Raw genomic sequence first — 16192 nt, 5'->3', positions numbered from 1 at the left:
CTTGGGTAAGGAGTCATCGTTTTCGAGCTCTTGAGAAATATTTTTCAGTATTGGAATTTCACTCCAAAAATAAAATAAATGAATGTTTCGACTTATAATATTCCTTGTCTCGTCATCCAAAACAATGCTTTTTCTACCTCTAGGTTTACCTTTTTCTTGCTTTTTATTTTCCGATGTATTTTTAAGTACACGATAAATACAGCGAAGACTTTTTTTAAACTGCTACAAATGTCGACCGCTTGGCTAACATTTAATGCCATTTTTCTGCCGACAATTCCGTCATAAACGTTTCGTATCATTACCTTCTCTTCGGACGTTAACATTTTCCATCTCTTTTGCGGCTTTTCATTTTCGGAATCAACATCAGAATTTTGCTGTCTTCTCTTGGAACAATTTGGTTTTTCGTCTAACTCCAATAAAACTCAAACCAAATAATCACAGAATATAACTAAAAATTTACTATAAAACGACAAACTATAACACTCCTATTATCAATAACACGTTTTATCAATAACACAAACTTATCGCATAAAATATATTCACAAAATGCAACACATGCACTACCCTCAGAAACGCCAATGTAAATGAACTATTGTTGATCGGCCCTTGCTCGACAAAAACTAGTTTTACGGCTTTCTGTGGGTCGGAATTGAAACGGAGTTCCGTCGCTAATTCCAAAGTTGCCAAACGATTGAAAAATATTGTTTAAAAATATCGATTGTTATTTTATAAATTTAAATATGTAACGAAACGGAACATATAAATAAAATTTATTTAATTACAATTTTGTGCTTAATTTTTACTATTGAAAAAATCATGTTTTTTGGTATTTATATGACAATAATAATCGCTGCGTGGAAGAATACAGGTTTTGTATGACCATAATTACTACTTGTGAACAAGAATTGGCTACACTGTACGACAACTCCTGGTCAATTTTTCTATAGAGAAGCACAAATAAATATACTACTAATATATTGTGTAATTTCTTATAAGAAAACGCAAATTGCAATTGAGGAAACGGGTAGTTTTCGAGGGCCGCTGTGTACATTTAAATTTGAGGATATTCAGCGTTTAAACGATGAATCACTCTCTCAAATAGTCAAATTATAGCATAGATATAAATATAGATATGTATATATGGGCTTGTCACTTCTTTGCAGGAGAATAAGTCGCCCATTAATATGAGCTCTTCTGACCCGTTTTTTGCGGAGGGTCACTTCACCTTTTTTTTGTTCTCTTGTTATCTGCCGTTCTTCTTAACAGGTTGTGCGATTTCACCAGATTAGTGATTAAGCTCCATTAATTTCTATCTTTCTTCTCCAGTTCTTTCTTCTCTGATCATCTGCACTTTGGTCTCACTCTAAATCTTGTATTCGTATGTTTCCACTTTAATAGTTTCTTTATTACGTTATCTTCTCTTCTTAATATATGCCCGAGCCATTTCACCTTTGAGCCTTTGAGCCTTTATGTGTGTGACTACATATTCTCTATTTATCTAGTTATTTATCTCGTTAAATAATCGTCTAAACTTTCCGTATTGGATCTTTTTTGGTTCAAGAATTGTTCTGAGAATCTTCCTTTCTATTATTCTCAACTTCTGGTTCCTTTACTCAGGCACATGTCTTCGCTGCGTAGATTATGACAGATGTGATTGTTGTTTTTGTTAATATGTTGCATGATGCAGTTACCTCTGCGTATTGATTGTCGTTTGGTGTGAGCTGTCTATAACACACCCTCACAATGTGTTGTTGATTTCATATGGTCCTGCAACTGTTCCTGATTTCAACCTTTTCACTTCTCAAGCAATCCAATGTACACATTGGGTCTTTTCTTCTTCGTCTCTTCCATTCCTTATCTATTTTTCTTCCTATGCCGTCCCCATTAACGGAGGTTGGCGACCACATTTTTAAAGGCTTCTCTATCTTTTGCAACGTGAAATAATTCGTCTACAGTCATGTTTGTCCAGTCTCGAATATTTCGCAGCCATGACTTCCTCTTTCTACCTATTCCCTTTTTGCCATCGACTCTACCCTGCATGATGACCTGCAGAAGACTATATTTATTATTTCTTAGTATGTGTCCAAGGTATGCAGTCTTGCGTACTTTTATCGTTCTCAACAATTTTTTGTCTCGACCCATTCTTCTCAGCACTTCCTCATTGGTGACCCTGGCAGTCCATGGGATTCTCAACATTCTCCGGTATATCCAAAGTTCAAAGGCTTCAATCTTTTTAACTATTTGCGCTTTTAGTGTCCATGTTTCTACCCCGTACAATAGTTGCGACCAGACGTAACATTCAACAAACCTCAGTCTCAGCGCAATATTCAGATTTTTGTCACAGAACAATTGTTTGAATTTAAAGAACGCTGCCCTTGCCATTTCTATTCGTACCCGGATCTCTTGGTCTGGATCTAATTCTGTGTTGATGTAAGCTCCCAGATATTTATATTTTGTCACTCTCTCTATTTGCTGTCCACCAAGAGTTAGTTGTTCATTATTTATTGGACTCCTTGATACTATCATAAATTTGGTCTTATCTGTGTTGATGTCAAGTCCCATTTGAATGCATTCACTATTTATTGCATCTAGTAAAGTTTGTAGATCTTCTATACTCTCAGCCATAATTACCGTGTCATCTGCAAATCTCATGGTGTTTATGATTTCTCCACCAATTCGTATTCCCTCTTTTCTTTCCCATAAGGCTTTTCTGAATATGACCTGTGAGTACACGTTGAAAAGCGTCGGAGACAAGACGCATCCTTGCCTAACCCCTCTCGCAATCGGTATATTATTTGTTTCTATATCGTTCACCTTTACTACTGCTTTCTGGTTCCAGTATATAGCCTTAATAAACTCAATGTCTTTTTTGTCTAAATTGATGTTTTTTAATTCATTTATTAACTTCATATGCTGCACTCGGTCAAAGGCCTTCCTAAAGTCTATGAAGCATACATATGCACTCTTGTTATATTCCCGACATTTCTGCAAGAGTACCGTCAACGCAAATAATGCCTCTCTTGTACCCATGCCTCCTCTGAAGCCAAACTGAGTTTCATCTATCTGCTCCTCACATTTCTTATAAATTCGGTTTTGAACAATTTTCAAGAGAATCTTTAAAGGGTGGCACATTAGGCTTATCAATCTATAGTCATTAAATGATTTGGGATTGTTGTTTTTTGGTAGAGGTAAAAATATCGATTTAAGCCATTCTTCCGGGATGTTGCCCTCTACATATATGTGGTTGAGAATTCGGGTGAGTCTCTTTATATTACCGTCATCTAAGGCTTTTAACAGTTTAACTGGAATTTGATCAGGACCCGGTGCTTTTCCTTGTTTAGCATTCTGTAGGGCATTCTTTACTTCTGAGGGTAAAATTTGTAGGTATTGTTTTTCTTCACCTATATCTTGTTCATTTTCTCTCTCGTCATGGAAAAGATGGATTATATATTGTTCCCATACTTCCTTTATTTTGATCTCTTCAGTAAGTATTTCTCCATTATTATCTCTTGTTATGAGTGTTCTTCTTTGTCTGGTGTTGCCTGTAAGTTCTTTCATTTTTTTATGTAAGTTTGAGGTGTCATGTTTGTTGCTGAGTTCTTCCAATTCCTGGCATTCTTTGTTCATCCATTCCTCCTTAGCATTTCTGATTTCATATTTGATTTTATTCTTGATGGTTTTATATTTATTTTCATCTTTATTTTTGTATTTTCTTTTTTCAGTTATTAGCTCAACTATTTCCGGTGTCATCCAGTCTTTTTTAGTTATTTTCTCTTCTTCGCCTAGGACCTCCTTTCCCGCTTTTAGTATGGCTTTTTTCATATCTGCCCATTCAACGCTTCCTTCAGTTAATTTATTTATCTCTGCATTTAATTGCTGTTGGCAGTTGTCGTCTATTAGGTTTTTGATGTTAATTTTGGTGATTTTAACTTTTTTCTCCGGTTTCCTGAGTTTAATGTTGACGTTTGCTAGTAATAGATTATGATCCGTATCTGCATCTGCGCTTGGATAGGTTTTTGCACTTTGTACTCCATTATTGTACTCCATTCCTTATCTATACTTCCCCAATATTCCAGTTTTGTTTGATTTTGTACAAGTTAGATAAATGCTTTTTCCAATTTATCTTTACTGATTTTAAGTCTTCCTTTTGATTTATTGCGGTCACATCTTTTTTAGCATATTTGTATAGTTTCTTGTTGTTTTTGTTATTTGCCTCCATTGCTTCCATTTTTACTTCAATCAATTATGTATTTTTTTATATATTTTTGCCGCCTTCGGTTTTTTCCGTTTATCTTAATTTAATGTGGTAGTGATTGATAATACTTTAATAAAGCTAAAAGAAAACAACTGCATAAAAAGACGTTAAATGTTACCATATGTAGCCGCTGCTTAAACAGACATAGCTTTTCCTGTTCACTCTGTGCTCACACACGAAACGAATAAAAATGTCCATATCTGTCGACACTTCCTCCTAGTCGGGTGCAAAATTATTTTTTTTATTGTAGAGATGTTAAAAACAAACGTTTTTTGGTTAATTTTTTTTTTATTTTGTCGTCAATCGAGGTTACCACATACGTTTAATTCGTTAACAGGGAAGTTCCTAATTACTGTGCTCCAGAAGCGATTAACGCTGTTGCAACAGAAATATTTCCATCACTGACTAGATTCAATTCACGTCTAGTGATAGAAATATAATTACCTACCTAATCTTATCATTTTTATTGTGCTCTGTGCTATGCAGACGATATAATATAGTAGATATAGGTAACCATAGCGGTATTACTGGTGATTGTATGCAAGGTCCCTTAAACTTAGTAACGACCTAGTGTTCAAAAGACTACAGTAAATAATAATAAAACCAAACCACGGTATTTTGGCATCCGACCATGAATCAAAGAATACGGTCATTATTAGAAGAGGTTAAGTATTTCCGAGTAATCCTAGATCGGCAACTTACATAGAATGCTCACCTCTCAAACAACGCCACTAAATGACCAAGGGCTCTTTGGACGTTCCGTCGACTTTATGGAAAAACATGGTGTGTGAAACCTAAAATAAAACTGATTTGTTGGTCATATATAACCGTTTTCGGACCCAAAGTCACTTACGCTACGTTGGTTTGGTGAAACAAAACAACGCAGCAAAGGCATTAATAAAGTTGAAAAAAATTCAGATACCTATTTTTAGAAATCATAGGTAATCCAAGAGGAAGTAGGAATTGGGTGTGCTGGTTCTAATACCAGACAATCAATAGCTCTTGAAAATATTGCTTCAACATTTTAAGCAGTCAGTAGCAATCAATATTTGCACTTCAAGAGTGCTTGAAAAACACCTCATTACAATCAAAATATTTGTTGCTTCAGACGGTCAAGCTGCATTAAAGGCTCTTAAGTCTAAAACTTATGAGTAAATGACAGCTTGAAACTGCAAATTATTCCCCTAAGCCACTTACTGAGCGCAACAAAATAACTTTGCTGTTTGTGCTGGGACATAAAAGAATTGTTGTTAATGAGATTGCTAATTAATAGTGCAGCTAAAGAAGAGGCAAATACTTCTTTTGTCAGAACAGACCCATTTTGCCATGTACTAAAACCCCGCATAGTCAAGGATGTCCAAAAAATAGAAAAGGAACTTAGTGTAGCCTATTGGGAAAACCTGTTATGCCAAAGACAAGCAAACAGGTTACCACAGCTTTCTCCTAACTAATCAAAAATACTTTTGAAACTTCAAAAATCGGGTAATTACGTATATTCATTGCTCACTGAGATACCACCTCTGTACAATGGGTAAAGTTTACTGAGTAAGATGTATATTCTGCTAAAATGCAAAAGAAACGGCCAAACAAGTATTTCTCCTAAACAGAAAAAATTAATAGAAGAAATCTGTAAGAATGTTATTTGGAGAAGCCGATCTAATTTGGAATTGTACGAGAAGTATAAATTAATAGTAAAGATGAAATATCCTTCATAAAAATAGGAAGGCTTAGATGAGCTGGACATGTGTATAGAACAAATGTAAATTGCTTACCTAGAAGAACCCTATTAGCGGTGCCAGTAGGAAATAGCAGTAGAGGTAGACCAAGACTGAGATGGAGGGACTGTATAGACGTGGACGCGAGGAAGATCGGCGCAGTAAACTGGCAACGGTTGATTATAAACAGAAAATACTGGCGAAATGCACTGGGGAAGGTCAAGGCTCAACTGAAGCTGTAGTACCACTGATGATAATATAATGTCTTATGAAATTAAAGCATAATGGCTCCAGCGACACTTTTGAAAAGTACATATATATTTATTTGTCAGAAGTATACAGAATGGTACAGAAAACCAACCTCCAAATATACCCCATTCTCCTCAGTATTACAATGGGAGATCTCATTTTAATATTCTCATATATATGTTTTTACTTAAATAAAATAAGATATAGTTGAATGCTTGAATATATTAATTTTAAAAATAAAAGGCAGATATCGAGCACAATTCCGTTAATAAATCTTCCAAGATACTTTCGCTCTCAGAGAATCATAGGGCCATTTCGTCAAAAAATTGGCTATCCAGCAGACTTGGGAAGTGGTGGACTAAGGCTAAAGCGGGTCCTAGGCAACATTATAATTTCGAGCCTATTTTTCAGTCATGACGCATACTTTGCTTTTCGTAGTATAATTTCAAAGCATATAGTATGTAATTCTATTGAGTTATCGGATTCCAAGCAAGAAAAATAATATACATATATAAAAATTAAAGAAACATAATTTATTAAAACAAATAATAATACTTAAACAAATACACCCAGATTGATTAGTTATAAGTATTGTCTTTTTTCTTACTTTTAATTCTGCAAACTCGTCAATTAGTTTGTCATAATTTATTAATAGAGTTATTTAATAACTCGTTTTTTAATTTTTCTATTCTGCCCATTACTGAGAATGATCTTCCATCTCTTGCATTGCTTATTGTAAAAGTGTAATAAATTCTCAGAATTGTATTTAAATTTGGGAATGTTGCAATAATATAAGATATAAGACAAACAATTTTTGAAAGAAATTTTACAGACTGTAGAATGTGACGCAATCCCGGTTACTTTCTTTAGAGTAGGCGAAGTTGGTAATAAATATCCTAGAATTATCAAAATGGTCATTAATAATGAGTATGAAGCTAAACAAATTCTGCGAAATAAAAAGAAAGTCTTAGAAAAGGCAAAAACAAAAAATGTATCGATTGTTGATGATAAGACACCAATTCAAGTAAACTTTTTAAAAGATTTGCGATCTGAGTTAGAGATTAGAAAAGAAAACGGCGAACAAAATTTAATAATAAAATACATACGTGGTATACCAAAAATTACAATTTTCGACAGTAATATTAGAAAAACTGACTTTTGCGACTGGCTCTGCTTTTATACAAATTTGGCTACACTACATTCTAAATTTAATGAACTTTTATGTTACATTCAGGATTTAAAACCTAAAATAATACATAACCGAGACTTGGCTAACACAAAATGATTCTGACAATATTTATATACTATAGATGGATACTCTCTTTACAGATTTCATCGCAACAGTCGAAGAGGGGGAGGACTGTGCATATACCTGTCTTTAGAAATTTCTGAAACTTTTCTGTTGCTCATCTGAATATTGTTGTACCTAACATTGAATTTTTATGTTTAAAAATTTCTCTTAATTCACTTGTTATTCATTTGGCGTGCCTATATCGTCCAGGTAGTACTGTCCTAGAAGATGACCAATTCTTGATCGAAAAAATGGAACTCCTTTCAAACCTTGAAAACCTTGTTTTATTTGGTGACTTAAATTTTTCTGATATCTCTTGGCCTTTGCCAGTTGTAAGCAATGACCTAACAAATGCGAGAAACATTTTTATAAACTTTGTTCAAAGTTCGAATCTATACCAATTGATTATGAATCCAACTCGGTTCAGAATAAACAATTTGCCATCAACGTTAGATTTGGTTTTTACAAATGATGACCGTTTGCTTACAGAACCGGTGATATGCACTCCTGTGGGCAATTCTGATCATGTACTTATCACAACAAACATACAGTTTATTACTGAATATAATCATCTTGGTGAAAATACAGTTATACATGAAATAACAAATTTTCGAAAACCTCTCTCTCCAATAGCGTGATGTTAATTGGCCGTTACTACTGTGAATTCTAGAATATCCGGAAGAAGTTTGGTAATTTTATAAGCATCATTGACAATTACAAAAGACACAATACTACAAGAAAAACTTGCTATAGCAACAAACTTAATCCGTGGATTAACGATGAATTGATATCTCTTATAAGACACAAAAGAAAATTATGGCGAAAATATAAACGCACAGGTGATACACGTGATTTGCAAACTCACAAACACTACACAGTAATACTAAAAAAGTACATCAATGAAGCCACAATGGCATATGAAGAATCTATTGTAAGTTGCAAAGACTCTAAAAAACTGTATAAATATGTTAGGTCTGCTATGTCTTCTAAAGTATCCATTCCATTAATATAATTATAGACCAATAAGCCTTACACCTGTTATTTGTAAAGTTATGGAATCAATTATCACAGAGGCTCCTTCAGAATTTTTTATTCGAGAAAAAATTATTCCTCTACAACAACATGGATTTGTGAAAAAAATCGATCAACCATGACTAATTTACTGTAGTTTGTTAATGAATGGACAGCAGCATTGGATAAAAAACGACCTATAGATGTTATATATTTAGACTTTGCAAAAGCATTTGATCGGGTACCAAGAAGAAAATTGATGTATAAAATAGAACACTTTGGCATTCGCGGACATCTGGAGTTTTGTGTTAGAGTTGGCGAATCGCTGTCATCTAAAAAACCAGTTTTAAGTGGTGTGCTATAAGGATCTGTTTTAGGTCCACTACTATTTGTGTTGTATGCTAGTGATCTTGATTCTCATATCATATCTAGGAAAGCTTTCTACGCAGACGAAACAAAAATATTTACTGACCCACTTTTGAATGGACAATACTTACAAAGTGACTTAGACTCGATCTTCAAGTGGTGTTCGGATTGGATGTTACCTCTAAATAGAGATAAATGTGTAGTTTTACATTTGGGAAAATATAACCCGCGTTTGTCTTATTCGATAGACGGGCATTTACTGGATACCGTGGGATCACATTGTGACCTTAGTGTTACAATTACTGAAAAGTTGAGTTGGTCGGAGCATATTTCAAACATCACTAAAAAAGCGAATATAAAATTATACCTACTTAATAAGACTTTTACAAAAATATCCTTTTCGGGTTCAATTTGTTTGTATAAAACGTATGTCCGACCCCTACTGGAGTATTGTGGAACAGTTTGGTGCCCAGAATTAGTGAGCGATAGAACTCTTCTCAAAAATGTCCAAAAGAAAGCCACCAGATTATCTTTCAAATGAAGAAAGCCAGATTACCCACAAAGACTTTCTTTAGCAGGGTTGCCAACTTTAGAAGCTCGTCGACTCCGTGGTGACTTAATTATCACCTTCCGAATTTTAAAGTTTGGATATGGAAATCTGCAGCATTTGTTTATTTTAGATCATTACAGCAGACTACGTGGACACATTTTGAAACTGAAGAAAGAATCCTGTTCATGGACAAGGAGCCAACATTTTCTGTGTAATCGTATTTTTATATAAGAAGTATATGGACCAGTCTTCCAACAGAAATTATAAACCATTTTATAAATTTAAAAGAAAAACCCCTCTCTCGGGGGAACCTGTAACCCTAGAGAGCGCGTCCCCAGGTGGCGGATAGGGGAATGCCCTCACCGGCCTGTTTGCAGCTAGGCCGGCGGGTAGGTGGGAAATAAAATACCACCCGCGGACCAACAGGTGGGGTAGATAGGACTCCTAAGCCGTAGAGAAAGCAACTTATCTAACAGAAGGATACTCTGATTTAAAAAACTGGTCCTCCAAGTTGGGGGTTGAGGCATCGGGCCAACTCCTCGATACTCGGAAAAAATGATCAAAGTTAAAAATTTCAGCAAAAAGCCTTGGAATTCGGACGGATTAAACTATAAACGAAATTCGCAAAGAAAATTGATTATGAATTTGGGTGCTTGGAACATACAAGGAATAAGGACAAAACAGGAGGAGGTCTTCCGTGAACTGAGTAAAATGAAACTAGACATCTGTGTATTAACTGAAGTAAAGAAAAAAGGAAGAGGAAATGAAAAGATAAACGAATACCTGCATTTCTATAGTGGCGTAAAAAAGAGCGAACGAACTAAAAGGGGAGTGTCTATAGCAATACATCAGAAACTGAAAAAATGTATTAAATCATGGCAAGAAATAGATGAAAGAATTATCCTCGTGGAAATTAAGAAAAATGGCCATGAAATAGTGGTAATTGGAACATATGCACCGACGGATGACTCAAGGGTTGACAGCAAGGAAGAGTACTTTAACAAGTTAACAACTGTTCTAGCCACAATTAATAAGAAGAAAGAAATTTGGATCTTAGGTGATCTTAATGCAAGAACCGGAAAGAGCTCCAACAGTGAAATAATAGGGAGATATGGAGAAGACATTCTGAACGACAATGGTCAAAGATTAATAGATTTTTGCGAGGCACATTCTTTGAAAATATTAAATGGTTTCTTCCCCCATAAGAATATACATAAATTTACATGGACGCAGCCTACCAGGAATTTAAAATCAATAATTGACTATTTCATTCATCGTAAAGATTCTAAACTAAAAACGAAGGACGTGAAGGTGTTTAGAGGGCCAGAATGTGGAAGTGACCACCATATGATTATTGCAAAAGTAATGGTGACATTTAAGAGAGAACAATCAAGTCACAAAAATGATGAAGTAACAGACATAGGAACAACCATAGAAAACATAAAATATAACCTGGAAAGCTTTAAACAAGATTCGACAAAGTTCTTATATAAAATTAGAATAGCTCAGAAAATAAAAAATATAGAAACAAAGGACTTAGACCCTGAAAGTCTGTATGAGGTAATTAAAAAATATATTCATGAAGCGGCAAATGAAGCACTGGGAAAAGTTGAAAATCGGAAAAAAGGAAAACCTGAATGGTTGTCAACGGAACTAGAAGAGAAAGTTCTCAAGAAAAAACAAGCATATCACATATGGCTTCAATCCAAAGATCCTCAAGACAGAGAAATATACGCTAAATGGAATAGAGAAGTTAAAAAAGACGTGGATAAGGCGAAAAATATAAACTGGGAGGCTAAGTGTGATGAACTGGACAGATTTATGGGTGGAACAAAAGTGGCGCAAGCTTGGAAAACATTAAAACAGTTTAGGAAAAATGAGAAAAATGAAGACAACATTTCTCTCATAAAGTTAAATGAATGGGAAGAATATTATACGAAACTGCTGAAAGAGGATAGAGTAGAGTACAGATGGGAAAAGATAAGGAAATTAATAGACAACAGAGACGAAAGACAGGAAATCCCTATAATAACATTATCTGAATTGACGGAAACCTTAAAAGAGGTTAAAAACGGAAAAGCCGCAGGGCCTGGAGACATTCCCATAGAGCTGGTTAAATATGGGCCGACTGCACTTTTAGAATTAATAGTAGACCTTTTCAATAAATGTATGTGTGGAGACCAGGAAATTCCTAGAGATTGGAATAAATCTTATATAAGCTCCATATATAAGAGAGGGAATAAAAGAGACTGTTCCAATTATAGAGGTATTAGTGTGACGAGCTCTGTGGGCCGGTTGTACGGCAGAATATTAAAGAAGAGGGTTGAAAGACAGATACAAGATATTGAAGAACAAAGCGGCTTTCGTACCGGGAGATCCTGCCTTGATAATATATTTATCCTACGACAAATAATTGAAAAGCGTGTCGAAAGAAGTAGAGAGACCCATTTGGTATTTATAGACCTTGAGAAAGCATATGATAGTGTCCCGTTAAAGAAAATGTTTGAGGTCCTCAAAAGGTCCGGATTGGATTCGACGTATATCCGAGCGATATATAAATTGTACGAAAATGCAGTTAGTTGTGTAAAAATTGGAACCAGAACCTCAAATGAATTTAAAGTCACTAAAGGCCTAAAGCAAGGATGCTGTTTGTCACCGACACTCTTTAAAATATACATCCAAGAAGCATTGAGGAATTGGAGAAATAAATGTAGATTTATGGGCATCGAAGTGGGACAAGAAACTCTGTATACATTGTTGTTTGCAGATGATCAGGTGGTGGTTGCAACCGATAAGGAAGATATAAATTATATGAATCGAAAATTATTTGAGGAATATGCCAAATGGGGGCTTACTGTAAACATAAGCAAAACAGAATATTTAAAAATTGGAGGAAATACCACAGATCTGAGGCTTGAAAACGCAGTCATAAAAGGCTGCAACCAGTATAAATATCTAGGAAGCATCATATCAGCAGATGGCAGAGTTAAGATAGATGTACAAAACCGAATAACCCAAGGGAAAAAATGCATCCGAATACTGAATTCCTTATTGTGGTCTAATAAAATAAAGATGCATACCAAACTTCGCGTATACAGAGCAATTGTAGAACCAATTACCACATATGGTGCCGAATGTTGGACCATTACAAAGAATGAACGAGATAAAGTAGACGTTGTGGAAATGGATTATCTTAGAAGGTCATGTCGAGTATCGAGAATGGAAAGAATCAGGAATGAGGAAATACGAAACCGTACAGGAATTAGAGATACTCTTTCAGATAGAATACAAGGAAGGCAATTACAATGGTATGGTCACGTGATGAGAATGGAGGAGGAGCGGTGGCCAAAGAAAGCCTTAATGTATGTTCCGCCAGAAAGAAGGAAAAGGGGAAGACCACCAAATTCCTGGAGAAGAGAAATTACAAAAACAATGCAATCTAGAGGCTTAGAAGAGGGAGATTGGAGAGATAGGAAAAGATGGAGGCTGAAATGCGGGAAGCGGCAATCGCCGTAGGACCCCCGTTATATGATGATGATGAAAAGAAAAACCCATCCCAAGGTTTTCATTACTCTGTCTATCGAAAACCCACACATACCAATCGTTACTTGCATGCCAACTCTCACCATCCACCTTCACAAATTAATTCAGTCATTAATACCCTTGTCTCCAGATCAATACGCCTTTCCGATGATGCAAGTAGATCCGCTGAGCTCCCTTGTTTAAAACAAACCCTTATCCAAAACGGTTACCGCGGAAATCACATCAATAGGAGCATCCACAGACATCAATCTCTCACTCAATCTCAATCCAAAGACTCAGACCCTTATCATACGAAAGCTTTTCTTTCTTACATCAAAGGTGTCACTGACAAAATCGACAAAATTCTTAAACCAAGAGGAATAAAAACAATATTTACCCCCCAACAAAAACTTTCATCTTTTGTCCGTTCAATCAAAGACAATATTTCAAATAACTTGTAGTAAGTAATCCTTGTACAGACTGCGCCCGATCCTATATAGGCCAAACAAATCGTAGAATTCAAAATAGGATTTATGAACATTCCATTTCTGTTCGCAATTCCGATTCAATTTCAGCTCTCGGTCAACACCATCTTCATACAGGTCAAAAAATTGATTTTGAAAACTCCAGAACCATAGCCCCCATCCGCTTCTATAAACCAAGAATTATCCGAGAAGCCATAGAAATAGAAAAAAGACCAAATTGCCTTAATAAAAGAGATGACGCCATACGGTTACCTTCTACATAGAGACCTCTCGCGCCAACTCTCGCGCCAATCCCCACCCTAACCCCCACCTAGACCACGTCACCATCGACGGTATAAATAAACCGTCTACTGGTCTCAGTCGTAGTAGTGAACTAGTGAGTGAACTAGAAGTGACTAGTGAGTGTAGTAGTGTCTGGAGGCTCAGGAGACTGAGACCTAGGAAGCCCCGAAGAAGACATCAGAGAGGATGTCGAAAGCTCGGCCCAATGTATATCGACGCGGTTCAACCAGGAAGACTGGTTTCGTTATTTATGTAAGTGTATTTAAATGTTTAGGATATTCCTAAATGTGCTGGAGATAGCCATAGATATTTTTTGACGAATACCCCTGAAGATGTTCTGAGAGCGGAAGTACTTATGCAAGAATAAATAAAAAAGTGTGCTCGATATCTGCCCTTTATTTGTAAAACCTACTTAAATATTTTAAAATGTAAGCCACTTGTATATGTTTTTGCGTAGGCGGAAGTATTTAAAATAAAAAATAAGTTTTAAACTTACTTTGAAACGGTATAAAACTTAGTAGAAAAACGCATCCAATCAATCCGGTTGGTCCAACATAAAAATATAGCAAAATCATAACAATGATCGTTTCACAAGGTGCTAGCCATACGTTATGGATGTGTTGACCTGAAAAGTCAAACCTCCCCACGTCATTAGATAACAGATTTACCATTTGTCCAATTGTCGTTTCCGCTAATGCTGTTTTACTTAGTTTTAAAGCTTTTCTATAGATCAACGCACATGATGCAACTCTAACTTTCATTCCCAAGGACATGACTAACATCTGGTAGTTGTGGACGGACGTGACTTGGATAAGACTTGCTATGATTATTAAAAATGCGTTGATGTAAATTTCTGTTTTGTTTATAGTGGCACCAGGTTGGAAATATGACACTAATCTGGAGATCAACATTGGTTGTGCAATTCTATAAAAAGAACATGTATTTTTTTAATTAAATGGATTCTCAAGACTAGGAAATAATGGTGATAATTAGACTTCGGCAAATATGCAAATAAAAATGTAGAAAATATGCGCATAAATATGCACGTGTTTACCCGAAAATATGCATACAAATAAATAAAAAATCGTAAAATAGTAACAATTTTATTTAAAAAAAAAGTGTACATAACTAAATATTTCCTACTATTCATTAAGATTTACATTTATTTTAAGTAACTACATCATTTTTAAGTATGAATAAACTTATTTAGAATTATGGTAACAATAAATGACCAAGTGGTGTTCAAAATTTTCTAACAAAAACTTGTGGCTTCTGTCTGAGTACATATATTTATATATGGAAAAACTTCGTTCAACATCAACTGATGTAACGGGAGCATTTTTCAAACTAACCAAAACATTTGGTTCTAAATTAATTGTTTCCGAAATATTTCTAGCTAAAACACTGACTACTTCAGAAAGAATATGGTAACCTTTATTTTTTTCCATAGTAGCTTCAAATTTTTTTAAAATATCTTTTCCAATATTACCTCTAGCGTTCCGACAACATGACGCAAATTCTTTTATTAATGCTGTACTTTCGAACAATGACAGTTTTGGTGATTCTAACTGAGTAATTGTTTTTTGAACAAAACTAAAATTTGATTTTATAAATGAAAGTTCTTGTTGAAGCAAGTTACTCTGAAAAGTTTGTTTAGAATCCAAAAGAGATTGGGAACTTTCATCTGTTAACGTATCAATTATGTTCTTTATTTTAACAAAATGATCTGCATAAAAATTAGCTGCTTCTAACCATGTTCCCCATCGCGTTAAAATAGGTTGTGGTGGAAGAGGAATGTTAGGTAGCATTTCTTTATAAAGTTGAATTCTTATAGGAGATTTAAGAAATATTTTTTTGACACTGGATATCATGGTATTTACAAGAGGAAACTTTTTTCGTATTTCCTCTGCAACTCTATTTAATCCATGCGCTACACAAGTAACATGTATTAAGTCTGGGAAAAATATTTTTAAATTTTGTCCTGCTTTCACCATATAAGGAGCAGCATCCGATAAAATAAGCAGTAATTTATTAGAAGGAATAGTTGTCGGAAGAAAAAAAGTTGCTAATGTTTCTTGTATAAAACGCGAAATTGTTAAAGCATTTGTTTTCTCAAGTTGCTGGCATGAAATAAGATGAGATTTTGGTAAGGTATCTTCTTTAAGAACACCAATCAATAAATGAGCAATATACTTTCCTGAGGAATCAGTGGTTTCGTCTACAGATATGTAAAAATAATTATCTGCAATTTCTTCCTTAATATTAATTAACACCGACGAGTATAGCCCGTTCACATTATTTCTTCTTAGAGACCGATCACTTGGAACATTAAGTTTGCAATATTTTTTTAGAAACGAACTAAAATTTACATTTGCTAATTTTGAAAGCGGTATGTTTGCAGACACTAATGCGCGACACAAGTCTTCATTAAAAGTTTCTTGCTCATCTAATTTTTTGGAAGTAGAT

At 34.9% G+C, this 16192-nt stretch overlaps 1 protein-coding gene across 2 annotated transcripts in view; it reads right to left on the bottom strand.

Moving 5' to 3' along the window:
* Nucleotides 1-16192, bottom strand: part of LOC140449776 (ATP-binding cassette sub-family C member 4-like) — a 109480-nt gene that overhangs the window by 39772 nt on the left and 53516 nt on the right. For both annotated transcript variants that reach the window (XM_072543119.1, XM_072543120.1), the window contains exon 4: nt 14223-14650. In XM_072543119.1, the coding sequence (XP_072399220.1) occupies nt 14223-14650 (428 nt within the window). The remainder of the gene's footprint in view (nt 1-14222; nt 14651-16192) is intronic.

The sequence above is a fragment of the Diabrotica undecimpunctata genome, chromosome 9, assembly GCF_040954645.1.
Source record: "Diabrotica undecimpunctata isolate CICGRU chromosome 9, icDiaUnde3, whole genome shotgun sequence".
In the NCBI taxonomy this organism is placed as follows: Eukaryota; Metazoa; Arthropoda; class Insecta; order Coleoptera; family Chrysomelidae; genus Diabrotica; species Diabrotica undecimpunctata.
Note: the sequence above shows the minus strand (reverse complement) of the source record. Positions and strands in the feature narration are given on the sequence as shown.